This window comes from Notolepis coatsorum, assembly GCF_963971535.1.
Source record: "Notolepis coatsorum genome assembly, chromosome: 11".
NCBI classification, from domain to species: domain Eukaryota; kingdom Metazoa; phylum Chordata; class Actinopteri; order Aulopiformes; family Paralepididae; genus Notolepis; species Notolepis coatsorum.
Window position 1 is genome coordinate 20,700,990 of NC_140175.1, and position 13,746 is coordinate 20,714,735.

The window sequence follows — 13,746 nt, forward strand, 5'->3', positions numbered from 1 at the left end:
GACTCACACTCACAGCCCTGCTGCTGATTTGGCAAAATGACATCCAGCCGTTTTAGATTGAAACTACTTTTAGTCTGGGGAGTGTCATGGTTTCTCCATAGAGCCCCGTCTTACTTCTTTAGCGCCGCAGCTCACGCAGGTAGGGGGCAACTTAGTCACGTGACTCAGTTGGTATTACTGATTGGCTCGAACACGGTATGTTTATAAACAAGAAACACGTCTATAAACATATGGTTATTAATATTGTTTATTTTTCCATTTTCTAAATACATAGAAATGTGAGTTCAACATGTCTGTTACAGTGGGTTTTTAAAAGGGTACATGACGGTGTCAATTCAAACTGCAGGGCCCAATCAGGACTGGAACCAGGGTTACGGCAACTACTGGAATCAAGGATATGGAGATTACGGCAATTACGGCAATTACGGATACAACAATCAAGGATATGGCGGATACGGAGGATACGATTACTCTGGTTACAATAACTACTATGGAGGCGACGACTACAATAGTAAGTCATCTTATTGGTGAAGCTTACTGGCAAATTGTAAATGGATACATTTCAAGTTATGACCTATTTATAGACGGCTTTCTTTTCAATGTTGAATACTGTACATGCAATAATGGATGAATTATTAATTGTGCTTATGCTCAGTGTTTTTTGTTGCCATTGTTTGAAATGTGAATGGTAGCTATAGCAACCTCTAAATGGGAACTACATTTTAAAATGTTATTTACATTTTTTATTTGATTAATTCCTCATTTCTAATTATAACATTTAAAAATGTTTAATTTGTGTGTGTGTGTGTGTGTGTGTGTAAAATGTATTTAGATCAACAGGTTGGATATGGCAAGTCTCCAAGGCGAGGTGGTCACCAAAACAGTTACCAGCCTTACTGATGTGAAAAACACACAATATAAACACACAAAAAAGCAGGTATGTATCAAAGACCACCTCGTGTCACAAAATAAACGTAAAAATATGTAGCTATATTTGCTGTATGGTAACATTTTATGCATAATTATTTTTCTTCTTGTAAATTTTCTTTTCTCAGCACCCCGGAGTGCTTAACAGTAGTGGTAACATAGAGGCTTCGGTCTTGGGGTCGGTTTATTTTTAACAGCTGGCCTTCTGCTGCCTCTTTTGCTCCGATTTCTTTTAACCGTAAAGTTAACAGGTAACGTACTGCTACTACAGTAAAAAAATGGATGTGCAAAAAAAAGATGGCGAAGGAACGGGAAGAATGTTGTCTCCTAACTCTGACATACCTTGTTTGTACCTGCCAGCGGAGCTTCCTTGCAGGCCGCAAGCTGACTCCCCCTCTCAGGTGCCCGCTCAATGCGGACCGGGTACGAGAGGCGTACGCTCTCGAATGCTGCCATTTGGTATGGTCTTCCAACATCCTGTATCAGCATTTTCTAAACTAAAGCAAAGTGGGACACGTCCAGCTTTGTCGACTTTCTTTTTCTTTTCTTCTTTACAACCTTTTTTTTTTGGGTCAACATTTTTAATGTACAAAATATTTAAAATACACATATGTAATTATGTAATTATGTCATTTTTTACAGGCCCTTACTCTCCCCTCCCCTCCCCCCTACACAAGTAATCGTTAAATATGAAAGAATAACTATTTGCTTTTCAAAGGATATGTACAGCTTTCTCTGGACTTTCCAGTTTCTTTTTGATATATGCATTCCTAATCTTATCCGTAATGCTTGCTTTCTTTGTTTAGCCCTCGTGGCAGTAATAGCCAGTAGTCCATGAGCTAAAACCTGGTTCGTACTTGACCTGGACGCCACAGTGTTGATGAAGTGCATTACATTTGTACTTTTGCTGTATTGTTTGTTTGTGTTACTGACAGCGATGGGGAAACTGTTCTCCTTTTTAAACCTTGTTAATTTTCCCTCTAACATTCTCTTTTTTAACCTTTTTTTGAAATATATGTGAAGACTATCACAGTATCACTTCATCTCCAGAAATTTGCTATGTAATGCTTTTCTTTAATGTGTATTTTTCCGATTTGAAGGCTTCGTTCGTTTGTTTGAGCCTTTTGGCTTTCGATGTCTTCAATTTATCGCACTTCAGGATTTCTAGCTTATGGACTAACTTAACATTTTGTTAATTCTCAAATGTTTAAAGTATTGTTCAGTGTCATTGTTTTTTTTCTTTTTATAACGGACATAAAATACACGGGGGATTTCTATGATTTCTTTATTTATTTGTGGTTTAGGCCTGCTGGGTTGTTGTTCATCCCTGGCTGATTGGTTGTGTTGTTTTCTTCTAGGCTTCAGGAGGATGGGAGAGTGAAGGCTGTCTTCTGAAGGAGCGCCGGGCAGAAGAGACGTGTGCGTCCCGGGTGGGAGGAGTTGAGCTGATTGTTGAAATAACAATAGAAGAAAATCACGTTTGTGTTTTTGTTGCGTCTTGCAAAGCTTTTGGATCTTTGTTGTTTTGCGTCGGAAGTAGAATATTTCAAAGATATTTCACCGTTTTATTGAGAGGTTCACATGGTACGTTACTTAACTCCGGGTGAAGTCTGTGTGAAATGTGAAACCAAATGCTATTCGTGGATCGTTTTGTCATGTACCCAATAACTCAGTATTGTGTTTGATTCACTACGAGCAGGATCGTATTATTTATAAAGTATTGCGTTGGCAACCGTTGATTTTGACTTTAAACTTTATTGTACTTGTCACTCAAAAATACATTTTTGTTATTACAGTATTCGACAGTCATTATGAACATATATACACTTGATGTAAAACATTAAGAAATGCATCGAAATAAAAGCAGAAATCATCAATCTGAAATGTGGATACTCTTTTGATACCTTGATAATGGATGCTGCATTATAGATCCCATGACTGTCTCAGGAGTGTTCTGGAAGTATTGTTGCTTCTGGTAGTTCCTACTGTGTAAACGGCACAGTGTGTTGCCCAAATCAAGTCCTGCGGATTGATTGGAATTCACCTCCACTTCCCTTTTTTAATAATTCTATGTACTGTGACGGGAGTCTGATTTGCCATGCAATGTTTCACACCAAGACTTATTTAAACAGTGGAGGATTTACCTCAGATAGTGACATTAAGGCTACGTTCACACTGCAGCCTGAAATTTGATTGTTTTTGCTCATATGTGACTCGGATCTGTTTTTTTTTTGTTTTACATGAGTGTGAACAACACAAATCCCATGGAATCAGATCTTTTCAATTCTGATTTGGACCACTTTCATATGTGATCCTAAATCAGATACAGGTCTGATTTATTTTGCAATGCGACCTCAGTCTGAACAGTCATGCAACTTTTACATACATTTACATTTAGTCATTTAGCTGACGCTTTTATCAAAAGCGACTTACAAGTTCTGTACGACAAGTCATCAGGAAGGGCACAACTCTATCAGCTGAGTAACAATGTTCATCAAAGTGTTGAGTGCTACAGTGTAGGTTAGTTTATTAGGACAAGTGCATGACAGTAAGGTAAGTTAGGGTTAGATTTTTTCTTTATTTTGTCTTTTTCTTTATTTTATATATATATTAAACTAAATAAGACTCGTGCACATCTAGTTTGACCCCGACTGGAGGTGCAGGTCAGCGCAAGAGAGATATATAAAGCTAAAAGAAGAATACCTTAAAAAGAAAGAAGGGACCGCACACTCCTCAGGACTGCGGTCCCTTCTTTTGAAGGTATTCTTCTTTTAGCTTTATATATATATATATATATATTTTTTTTTTTCAGATAATGGTTGAAGTGCGTCTTTAGTCGACGGCGAAAGATCTTCATTTGTCACAATTTTCTTTGTTATTAATTTGCATATACGGTTCAGTTTAGGAGTGTGACCAGTTCACACTGGAATCTGATATCGGCCACATTTAAAGAATTATGTGGAAAATAAATTTGATCTGAGCAATAAATCAGAATTGAGCAGTAAGGCTTGCAGTGTGAATGTAGCCATAGTGGACTTGGGTCTTTTAGACAAATGTCTTTTACAAAAAACCTTGTAATAATAGTATATCTCGTTGTTTCAGCTGAAGGTGATCAAAAATGCACATCTGACAATCAGTTTCTCACAATATAATTATTTACATTCTGATCAAAAGGTGATTTCTTTCCCCATCTTCATAGCTCTCTGTCCTCATGATAATGTAATTGTGACTTAAATCAGTGGTTCTCGAACCTTGTCATGTCAAGGACTCCTAAACCAACACAAATTAGACCACAGACCTCCATTTGATGAGATTCTATCCCAGGGTCCCCTGTCTGGTAAGTTTTACCTTTAGATTTGTTTCATTACAGTCTATAGATGAGATAATCGGAGGAGAGGGTGAAACCTACGACCAGGATAGTCATACATTCCGTCATAGGCCTGTTTCACAGTGGCCCTTTGGATTTGCCAATGCAGGGTAAACAGTTGTAGTTAAAGGTGCTGGAAGTGGTATTTATTTGTTAAAATAAGTGGTCTACATGTAAAAAATAATAGGTTACATTTTGACAACCATCACTGATATACTGTTTGGTCAGTAACATGGGTCTTCCAGTCCCTCCACTCTGCAGTAAACACAAAATACATTTCCTGGTATCCCTTCCCACTTTATCCAATCAGGAGAGAGAACTCCCTCTCACACATGGTCTGACAAAAATAAGAAATAAAAACTAGATGTGAGAAATAATCTGGGCTTGGCAAGGTTTTTGAAACAAGTAAAATATATCTAGGGTTTCTGTTTACTGCAGAGCGGAGGGACTGCCAAGACCCATATTACTGGCCAGACACTATCAGTGATGGCTGATGAGTGTAGAGCTACTTAACACTTATTTTAACAAACGCATACCACTTACAGCACATTTAACCCTTTCACGGCCACACTACCAAATGGTTAACCCTTTCACTGCGACAATACAGAAGGTTAACCCTTTCACTGCTGCACGACAAAGGGTTAACCCTTTCACTACCACACTACAGAAGGTTAACCCTTTACTATCACACTACAGACGGTTCAGACAAAAGGTTTAATTAGGTCCATTCCATTTAGGTGAGCCAGAACATTTTCAGTGAGACGGCACACTCCACCTAAATGGAACGGGACCATCATTAATGTTATTAATTACACCTGCGACGACGTGAAAAGGGTCTATTGTGTTCCTTATGGATTAAAGGAACTATTCTACATTTAGGTAAGGACCCCACTTTGAGAACCAGCTACTTAAATGGTGTTAGTAGCGAACAGGATGATGAGAATGAGGATCACCCCCACTATCACGCCAATGATGATCATCATCTTGATGTTTTTCCACCAGTATTTCCTGGCAACCTGCCTGGACGTCTTGTGGAAAGAGTCTGCCTAAAAAACAGAATGCAAAAGATTCTTAGCGACGTGACACTTGACGAATCAGCCACTTTAACCCTTTCACTGTGACAATACAGAAGGTTAACCCTTTTCACTGCCACACGACAAAGGGTTAACCTGTAGTGTGGTAGTTAAAGGGGGAACTACACCTATTTTAAAAACAGCATACGTGTTATTCTCATGGTCTAAGTGACAACAAACTCAGTTCAGTCGTTGATGCCTATATATCTCCCTAATCCAAAAAACAAGAGTGCTCAAACTAAAAACACACCTCTTCAAACAATATCTGAACTTAAAAAACAACAACAACGAACCTTACTGTCTTTTACTATTTTTGTACTATATGTACCTTACTACTATGCTACTATACTGATACTACTACCTATCATGCTAATATGTCTATACTACTACTATCTACTCTACTGATACTACTACCTATCATGCTAATATGTCTATACTACTATAATACTATACTGATACTACTACCTATCATGCTAATATGTATTTTTTTTTATCCACTTTTTCTCCCATTTTCTATATTTTCTCCCATCCCAATTTCGTATCATCCAATTCAACCCTCCCCTGTCACGAAAGCTGTTTCTTGCCTCCCACAAGCCGGCTGCAATGTGGACTAAGTCATACATAGCACAAGTCCCCTCCGGTACTTGAGGTAACAGCAGTCGCATCTTTTCACCTGCGCAGCTCGATCTCTCAGTGGCGAGGAGTAACGCGTGGGAGGCTCACGCTGCCCCCGACACTTCCTGATTCTACTGCGCAGGCACACCAACCGACCTGTAGGAGTCGCTGTCCACAACGCCCGATCCCCACCCATCAGTTTCCCACCCCCTAATACGGCCAATGTGTATTAGTACGGACGACCAGCTAAACTGAAAGCAATGTGGAGCGCTGGGATCGAACAGGCGATCCCAGCGTCTCTGCATTCGTGGCGAGCGCCTTGCCCACTACGCCACATAGCCGCCCAATATGTCTACTACTATGCTACTATACTGATGTAGCCGGTACAACGCTGTACCTGCCAAACACTTCGACCATGCCTTGAGTGGGAGTCGAACCCCGGGCATCCGCACTGCGGGCGACATCACAAACCGCTGCGCCAAGAAAGGAATTCCTCCCTAAGCGCTCAGTTTGGATGACTCTGGGGAGTGAGTTTTACTTCTATGTACCGTAGTCACACTATCGCGGTACATATCCGTTACACTGATACTACTACCTATCATGCTAATATGTCTATACTACTATCTACTCTATTGATACTACTACCTAACATGCTAATATGTCTATACTACTATCTACTATACTGATACTACTACCTATCATGCTAATATGTCTATACTACTATAATACTATACTGATACTACTACCTATCATGCTAATATGTCTATACTACTATCTACTCTACTGAACTACCTATCATGCTAATATGTCTATACTACTATGCTACTATACTGATACTACTACCTATCATGCTAATATGTCTATACTACTATCTACTATACTGATATTACTACCTATCATGCTAATATGTCTATATTATTATGCTACTATACTTATACTACTACCTATCATGTTAATATGTCTATATACTACTATACTATACTTATACTACTACCTATCATGCTAATATGTCTATACTACTATCTACTCTACTGATACTACTACCTATCATGCTAATATGTCTATACTACTATCTACTATACTGATATTACTACCTATCATGCTAATATGTCTATATTATTATGCTACTATACTTATACTACTACCTATCATGCTAATATGTCTATACTACTATGCTACTATACTTATACTACTACCTATCATGCTGATATGTCTATACTACTATGCTACTATACTTATTCTACTACCTATCATGCTAATATGTCTATACTACTATCTACTATACTTCTACTACTACCTATCATGCTAATATGTCTATACTACTATCTACTATGTAAATGTAAATGTAAATGTACTATGTAAATGTACTATACTTATACTACTACCTATCATGCTAATATGTCTACTATGCACTCAGAATGTAACACTCAAATTCAACCCTATTTAACGAACAAGGCCACTGACATTTAGCTGCCAGAGTTGTACCCTTCCTGCTGACTTGTTGTAAATCGCTTTGGATAAAGGTGTCAGCTAAATTACTATATGTAAAATTTGTAAATGTAGGTCAAGAACATATTTACAGTGTAGAGAACTCCCATATGTTCTTGCTGAAGACACTTACAGTCGATACAAGGTCGTCTGTCTTGCCGATCAGATCATCCAGTCTCTCTCCCCTGTCCAGCACCTTGTTGATGTTGTCTTTCAGTATCACCTTGACCTCGTTGACCTGACCCTGCACCTGTTCCAGTGCACTAGACGAGGCAGCTGTAGGGGTTTGAGAGCCGTAGTCAGCCTGTAAAAAAGTAAGACACCATTTCAACAATTAGATTAGATTAGATTCAAATGTATTGTCATCATACAGTACAACGAAAATAAGTTAGCGTCCAACCAGAGTGCAAATGTAATAGTAAAGTGCAATAGTAATATACAATGTACAGGTGATTAAATTAACTATAAAGTCTCGAATAAATTAATCGAGTCCCACCAAAAACTTAAAACCAGGTTCTCAAACATAAACATAAAGACGGACAACACGCTCATCACAGACAAGCTGGATGTAGCCAATTACTTATACACTTTCTTCACAAACATAGCCACAACACTGGTAAACAAACTACCCTCCCACTCAGGGCAGTATGGGGTAGAACACATAGTAGCATAATAAAATAATATTACATAGTAGCATACTACAAGAACCTAGGTGTCCACAAAGACGACTTCAAACTGGAAATGGTAACTACAGATGAGGTACTCAAAAAACTGAGCGCCCTCCAACTGAACAAGGCCACTGGCCATGACAACATCCCCTCCAAATTCCTCAGAGACTCAGCAGCAGCCATCACCCCAGTCATCACACACATAATAAACCTCTCCATAAAACAGGGACACGTCCCCAAGGACTTCAAAATTGCGAGAGTAACACCCCTGCACAAAAAGGGCAGCAAATTAGACCCGGGCAACTACCGCCCTGTTTCTATCCTTACATCCATCTCGAAAGTCATGGAAAAAATAGTATACGAACAGATTGAAAAGTACCTCGCGGAAAAAAATCTAATCTACGAATTCCAATCTGGCTTCAGAACATCCCACTCCACTGACACATGCCTTCTCTATTTGAACGACCACATCAAACAAGAGGTGGACGCGGGCAAATACTGCGGCATGGTCATGCTGGACCTACAAAAGCCCTTCGACACTGTCAATCACACCATTCTGATTGACAAGCTAAAAGCAATTGGTTTTGATAGTCTATCAGTGAGCTGGATACAATCCTACCTGGAGGGGAGAGAACAGACGGTGGAGGTAAACGGTACCCTATCCCCCCCCCCTCACAGTGAGCTGTGGTGTTCCACAAGGAAGCATACTAGGACCGCTACTATTCCTAATTTATGCAAATGACATGTCGTCAGCTTGTGACTGTAACTTGTTCCTGTTTGCGGACGACTCAGCCCTGCTGGTCTCTGACAAGAACAAGTTACAGGTTGAAAAAGCCCTCAGCTCGGAACTAGGCAAAATCTGCATATGGCTCGCCGACAACAAACTATCATTACACATGGGCAAAACAGAGTCCATTCTCTTTGGTTCAAATAACAAACTCAGCAAGACCGACGGCTTCTCGGTTACAGTGGGTGACAATATTGTCACAAGGAAAGACTCAGAAAGACTCAGAAGAAGCTTCTATCCCCAGGCCATCAGGCTGCTAAACGAACAATAAACACTACAACCATCAAATGCACACAGCACACACACCCACACGCACACACTCACTTAAACAAACAACACACTGCAGCACCCACTCTCCACACTTTAGATCACACAAACACACTTTATATTTATTGATAAAGGATTTGCACTACAACTCGTACACCTACTGTAAATTGTACCTAAATTGCACCTCATCCTATTTCTGCCTTGCACTATATAGTATTGTATATTAGTACACTACACAGTATTGTATTATATGGTAACTCAGTTACGTCTATTCTGCATCGAACATTGTACATATGTCTATACTGAACACTGTGACCTCATTTTTTTTACTTCTAATTTACATGCTATACTATGTTATTTTATTTCATACTTATCTTGTCTTGCACAGTCTCTGGAGCGTAACAGTAAGAAGCATTTTGTATAAAAGTATTCTGTACTTCTGTATGACAACTATTAAAGAAACTTGAAAGATGAAATTACCTACCTGGGTTCCATCCTAGAGGCTAATCTTTCCTGTGACAAAATGGCATCCAATGTAATAAAAAAAGTCAACCAACGAACTCGATTCTTGTACCGGATCTCCTCTCTGGTAAACAAGAATACCCTGAAGACTCTAGCAGGAGCACTCATTCAAGGGTACTACGACTATGCTTGCACCTCATGGTACCAAAGCACCTCAAAGGCACTAAAAAACAAATTACAAACATCTCAAAACAAGCTAGTCAGACTACTGCTTGACCTGACTCCTAGAACCCACCTCACCCCTGCCCACTTTGACAACCTAGGATGGCTTAGAGTAGACGACAGAGTACAGCAACTTGCAATGGGCCTGGTCTACAAGATACACTACGCGACCAAGGTACCCATGTACATGTCAAAATACTTCCCAAAGGTCAGTGAATACCACGATCACAACACCAGAGGGAGCTCCACAAATCATGTTAAACCCAGATTCGGCTCAAACAAGGGACTAAACACGTTTCGCAATTATGCCACATCAATGTGGAACGCCCTACCCAAAGCTGTAAAGGAATGTGAATCACTACCCACTTTCAAAAACACTCTCAAAAAACACCTACGGGAGACTGCAATTCGAAACTGGCCCCTACAAATGTCCTAACCCAGTTGTACAGTAAATGACCAAGTATGGCTTTGTCAGTATTCCAATGTACAGTGTACAGTGTGTGTGTCCCCCCTACCCAACCCCCCCCCCCCCCCCCACCTCCAATGTACAGCCCCCACCCACCAACCCAACCCCACCCCACCCACCCAACCTCCTCCAATGTACAGTTTCTACGTCAAATGTATATACACTCTTTTTCTGGACACTTTTGTATCACAAACAGTATTGTATTTTCAAATCTGATATGTCATAAATGTATAGATGTAGCAGTACTGTCTATCTGTATGTCATGTATGTCATATATGTTATGATGAATTGAAAATGGGGGACCCTGATGTAAACAAGACGAAAGTCTTTCTCTGGTCTGCATCCCCTTAACAATTGTATGTATTGAGCTGTACTGTACTGTACTGTACCCATTCTGCAATCTGTTAATAAACTTTTCAATCAATCAATCAATCACCACTAATTAATATATACAGTGATACAGGTATAAAGACACTATGATAGTAAGTCATACTGGCCAGCAGTGTAACTAGTAAGAGTAGGTAAGGGATATGTACAGACATATATAGTATCTAGATATGTAAAAAGGATTATGTTATGCAAGTATGTACAGATGGATTGTGGATATATATATATATATGCAGTAAGAATGAATATATATATATATATATATATAGATGTATGTAAATAATGTCTAAATATTTGATGTGGTAAAGTTTACATGAAACAGGAGGATTCTACTGGCATTCCAGTGGCACAATTTGCCCAAGGTTATGTCTGCTTGCTTAAGCGAACATCTGCGAAACCAGACAGGCAAATATGCCTGTGTGAGCCTGTGACTGTGAGCACAGCGCTTTCCAAACAAGAAGTCCCCACTTCCTGCAGTTGCGTTACATCTACTTTTAACTGTTAAAGTCAGCAAACGCACAGGATATAAGTCACATGTGAAACACTTTCACCCAGAGGCCGCCTTGTTTGGTCCTCACAAGTACAGTATTTCTATTTCAAATCCATTTCTAGCACCCTTCACTGACCTATAAGCACCCCCCACCCACCCTAATGTTACCACCATGATGAAAAACACTTTTGGTAAAGTCACTGATATGTAGAGACAACATGACAACTAGTAGAAGACATGAGTAACTAGGTAAACCAATAGCACCGTGTAATGAAGGTACAATAACTCCCCAAACTCACCATGGTAGCAGTGTTTCAGACAGTCAGATCTTCAAAAAGCTGTGTTTTCCAGGTTCCTCAGCATAGTAAATAAACAGAGGGAACTGTGTTAATGGTGGCTGTTTGTGAGGCACACAGTAAGTGCAAAACCAAAGTACCCAGGAGCCTGATGCCCCTCCCTTTTGTTACACATTTACTAACTGCTGCAAGAGAGAGAGAGAGAGGAAGGTCTACTATTGGCCAACAACGATTCAGTCATCACTCCCCAGGAACCCAGAACTAGAAAAGGTAGTGTGGGACATCAGCAGCTTCTTATTCTATTGCTTTGTTCAAGATCCTCTCAACACACCATTCCGCCAGGACGGGTGAACCGTACGTCCGAATCTCAAGTCAAATGACTAGCAATTCTTTCCCCGTTGCAAAAAGCGTTGCTCTGATTGAAAACACCTTTTCTATTAGTGCCAATTCTATGTGTTTCACATATTGTACACATACTGTACTCACAGAGCAGATGCAGGTCAGCACTGAACACATAAGGCTGGGCAAAGGCCACCTTATTGCTTTTTTAAAGATTTTTATCAGAGGGCTGTTTACAATGGGCTTGCTAATCTGAAAGGCAATACAAATGTGAGGTCTCTTGCTTCCTGCTTCACTTGATCACCATGTCCAGTGTAGAGCAGTCTGTACCTTCTGTCACCTGATCACCATGTCCAGTGTAGAGCAGTCTCCAGTCACCCGAACAACTGCCTCTTTGAACTGCTGCGGTCAGGCAAGCGATACCGGAGTCTCAAGGCGAGCACAGAAAGACTCATCCCCAGGCCATCAGGCTGCTCAACGAACAATGAACACTACACAACAACCATCAAACGCACATAGCACACACATCCACACACACACACTCACTTTAAACAAACACACTGTAGCACCCACTCCCCACACTTTATAGCACACACTCACTTTAAACAAACACACTGTAGCACCCACTCCCCACACTTTATATTTATTGATAAAGGATTGCACTACAACTCGTACACATTACTGTAAATTGTACCTAAATTGTACCTCATCCCATTTCTGCTTTGCACTATATAGTATTGTATATTAGTACACTGCATAGTATTGTATATTATATGGTAACTCAGTTACGTCTATTCTGCATCGAACATTGTACATATGTCTATACTGAACACTGTGACCTCATTTTCTACTTCTAATTTACATGCTATACTATGTTATTTGATACTTACTTACTTATTGTCTAGCACAGTCTCTGGAGCGTAACAGTAAGAAGCATTTTGTATAAAAGTATTCTGTACTTCTGTATGACAACTATTAAAGAAACTTGAAACTTAAAACTTGAAACTCTGTACCTCCTGTCACTTGATCACCATGTCCAGTGTAGAGCAGTACTACAGTAGGTAAACAGCTGTGCTTCAGAAAGAGCAGCGAGGGCTTAGGGCTTAAAGCCTACAGTGATGCAGACTGGGCTGCTGACATCACAGATAGAAGCAGTACCACAGGATATTGTGTTAGTTTGAACACAAACAGCTCACTGGTTTCATGGAAAACTAAGAAGCAGCCCACAGTGGCACTGTCAACTTGTGAAGCCGAATACATGGCTTGCCGCTCTGGCCATGACAATACAGGAGTGTATTTATCTAGAACAACTGCTCGAAGGGATGGATGCCTATGTATATAAGAAGACTGTTGTTTATGAGGACAACCAGGGAACCATTGCCATTGCGAGAAACCCTGTGTGCCGACAGAGGTGTAAGCATGTGGATATAAAGTACCATTTCATCAGATCTGTCATCAGAGAAGAAAGGATGACACTGGTGTATTGTCCAACAGACGACATGGTAGCAGACGCTATGACGAAGCCTGCTTCCAAACTGAAACTGAAAAGATTTGCAGAGGTCATGTTTGGTGTGTAAATATTGACTGCCATATTATTTTTGATGTTCTAAACTGTTATTTTCTTTGTAAATTGTTTTGAAGAAGTCATACAGTGTGTTAAAACAACCCTAAGTGGGAGTGTTAAAGTTAGAGGTTATATGTAGGGTTGCAATTAACTGTCTAACTGTACTCAACTGCTTCCACTGACTGTATGTATATCTGTGTCCACTGGAGGGCGCTATAGGCGGAGCCATTCATGATGCTACCAGGTGGCGAGTATAAAAAGAGTTGTCTCCTCCTCTATTTTTTCTCACATCTGCCTCTCACGGAGAGGAGATCTCAATGTGCTGCTG

General features: G+C 40.0%; 2 protein-coding genes across 2 annotated transcripts in view; one reads left to right on the top strand and one right to left on the bottom strand.

The window, feature by feature from the left end:
• Positions 1-2,804, top strand: part of hnrnpdl (heterogeneous nuclear ribonucleoprotein D-like) — a 35,411-nt gene extending 32,607 nt beyond the window's left edge. The window contains exons 6-8 of the mRNA XM_084325385.1: positions 347-511; positions 833-937; positions 2,286-2,804. Coding sequence (XP_084181511.1) covers positions 347-511; positions 833-900 — 233 coding nt within the window. The 3' untranslated portion in view covers positions 901-937; positions 2,286-2,804. The remainder of the gene's footprint in view (positions 1-346; positions 512-832; positions 938-2,285) is intronic.
• Positions 2,805-3,707: 903 nt separating this feature from the next.
• LOC311237482 (vesicle-associated membrane protein 8) lies at positions 3,708-11,640 on the bottom strand. The gene is made up of 3 exons (XM_084325395.1): positions 11,519-11,640; positions 7,604-7,774; positions 3,708-5,340 (listed from the first exon to the last, which is right to left on the bottom strand). Exons 1-3 carry the CDS (start codon positions 11,519-11,521, stop codon positions 5,203-5,205), a joined length of 312 nt encoding a protein of 103 aa, XP_084181521.1. The 5' UTR covers positions 11,522-11,640; the 3' UTR covers positions 3,708-5,202.
• Between the last annotated feature and the right edge of the window lie 2,106 nt (positions 11,641-13,746).

Coding starts and splice junctions, on each gene's coding strand:
- LOC311237482 (XM_084325395.1), bottom strand. Junction 5,341..7,603: donor CAGACGACCTTGTATCGACT/GTAAGTGTCTTC, acceptor TCTGTTTTTTAG/GCAGACTCTTTCCACAAGAC.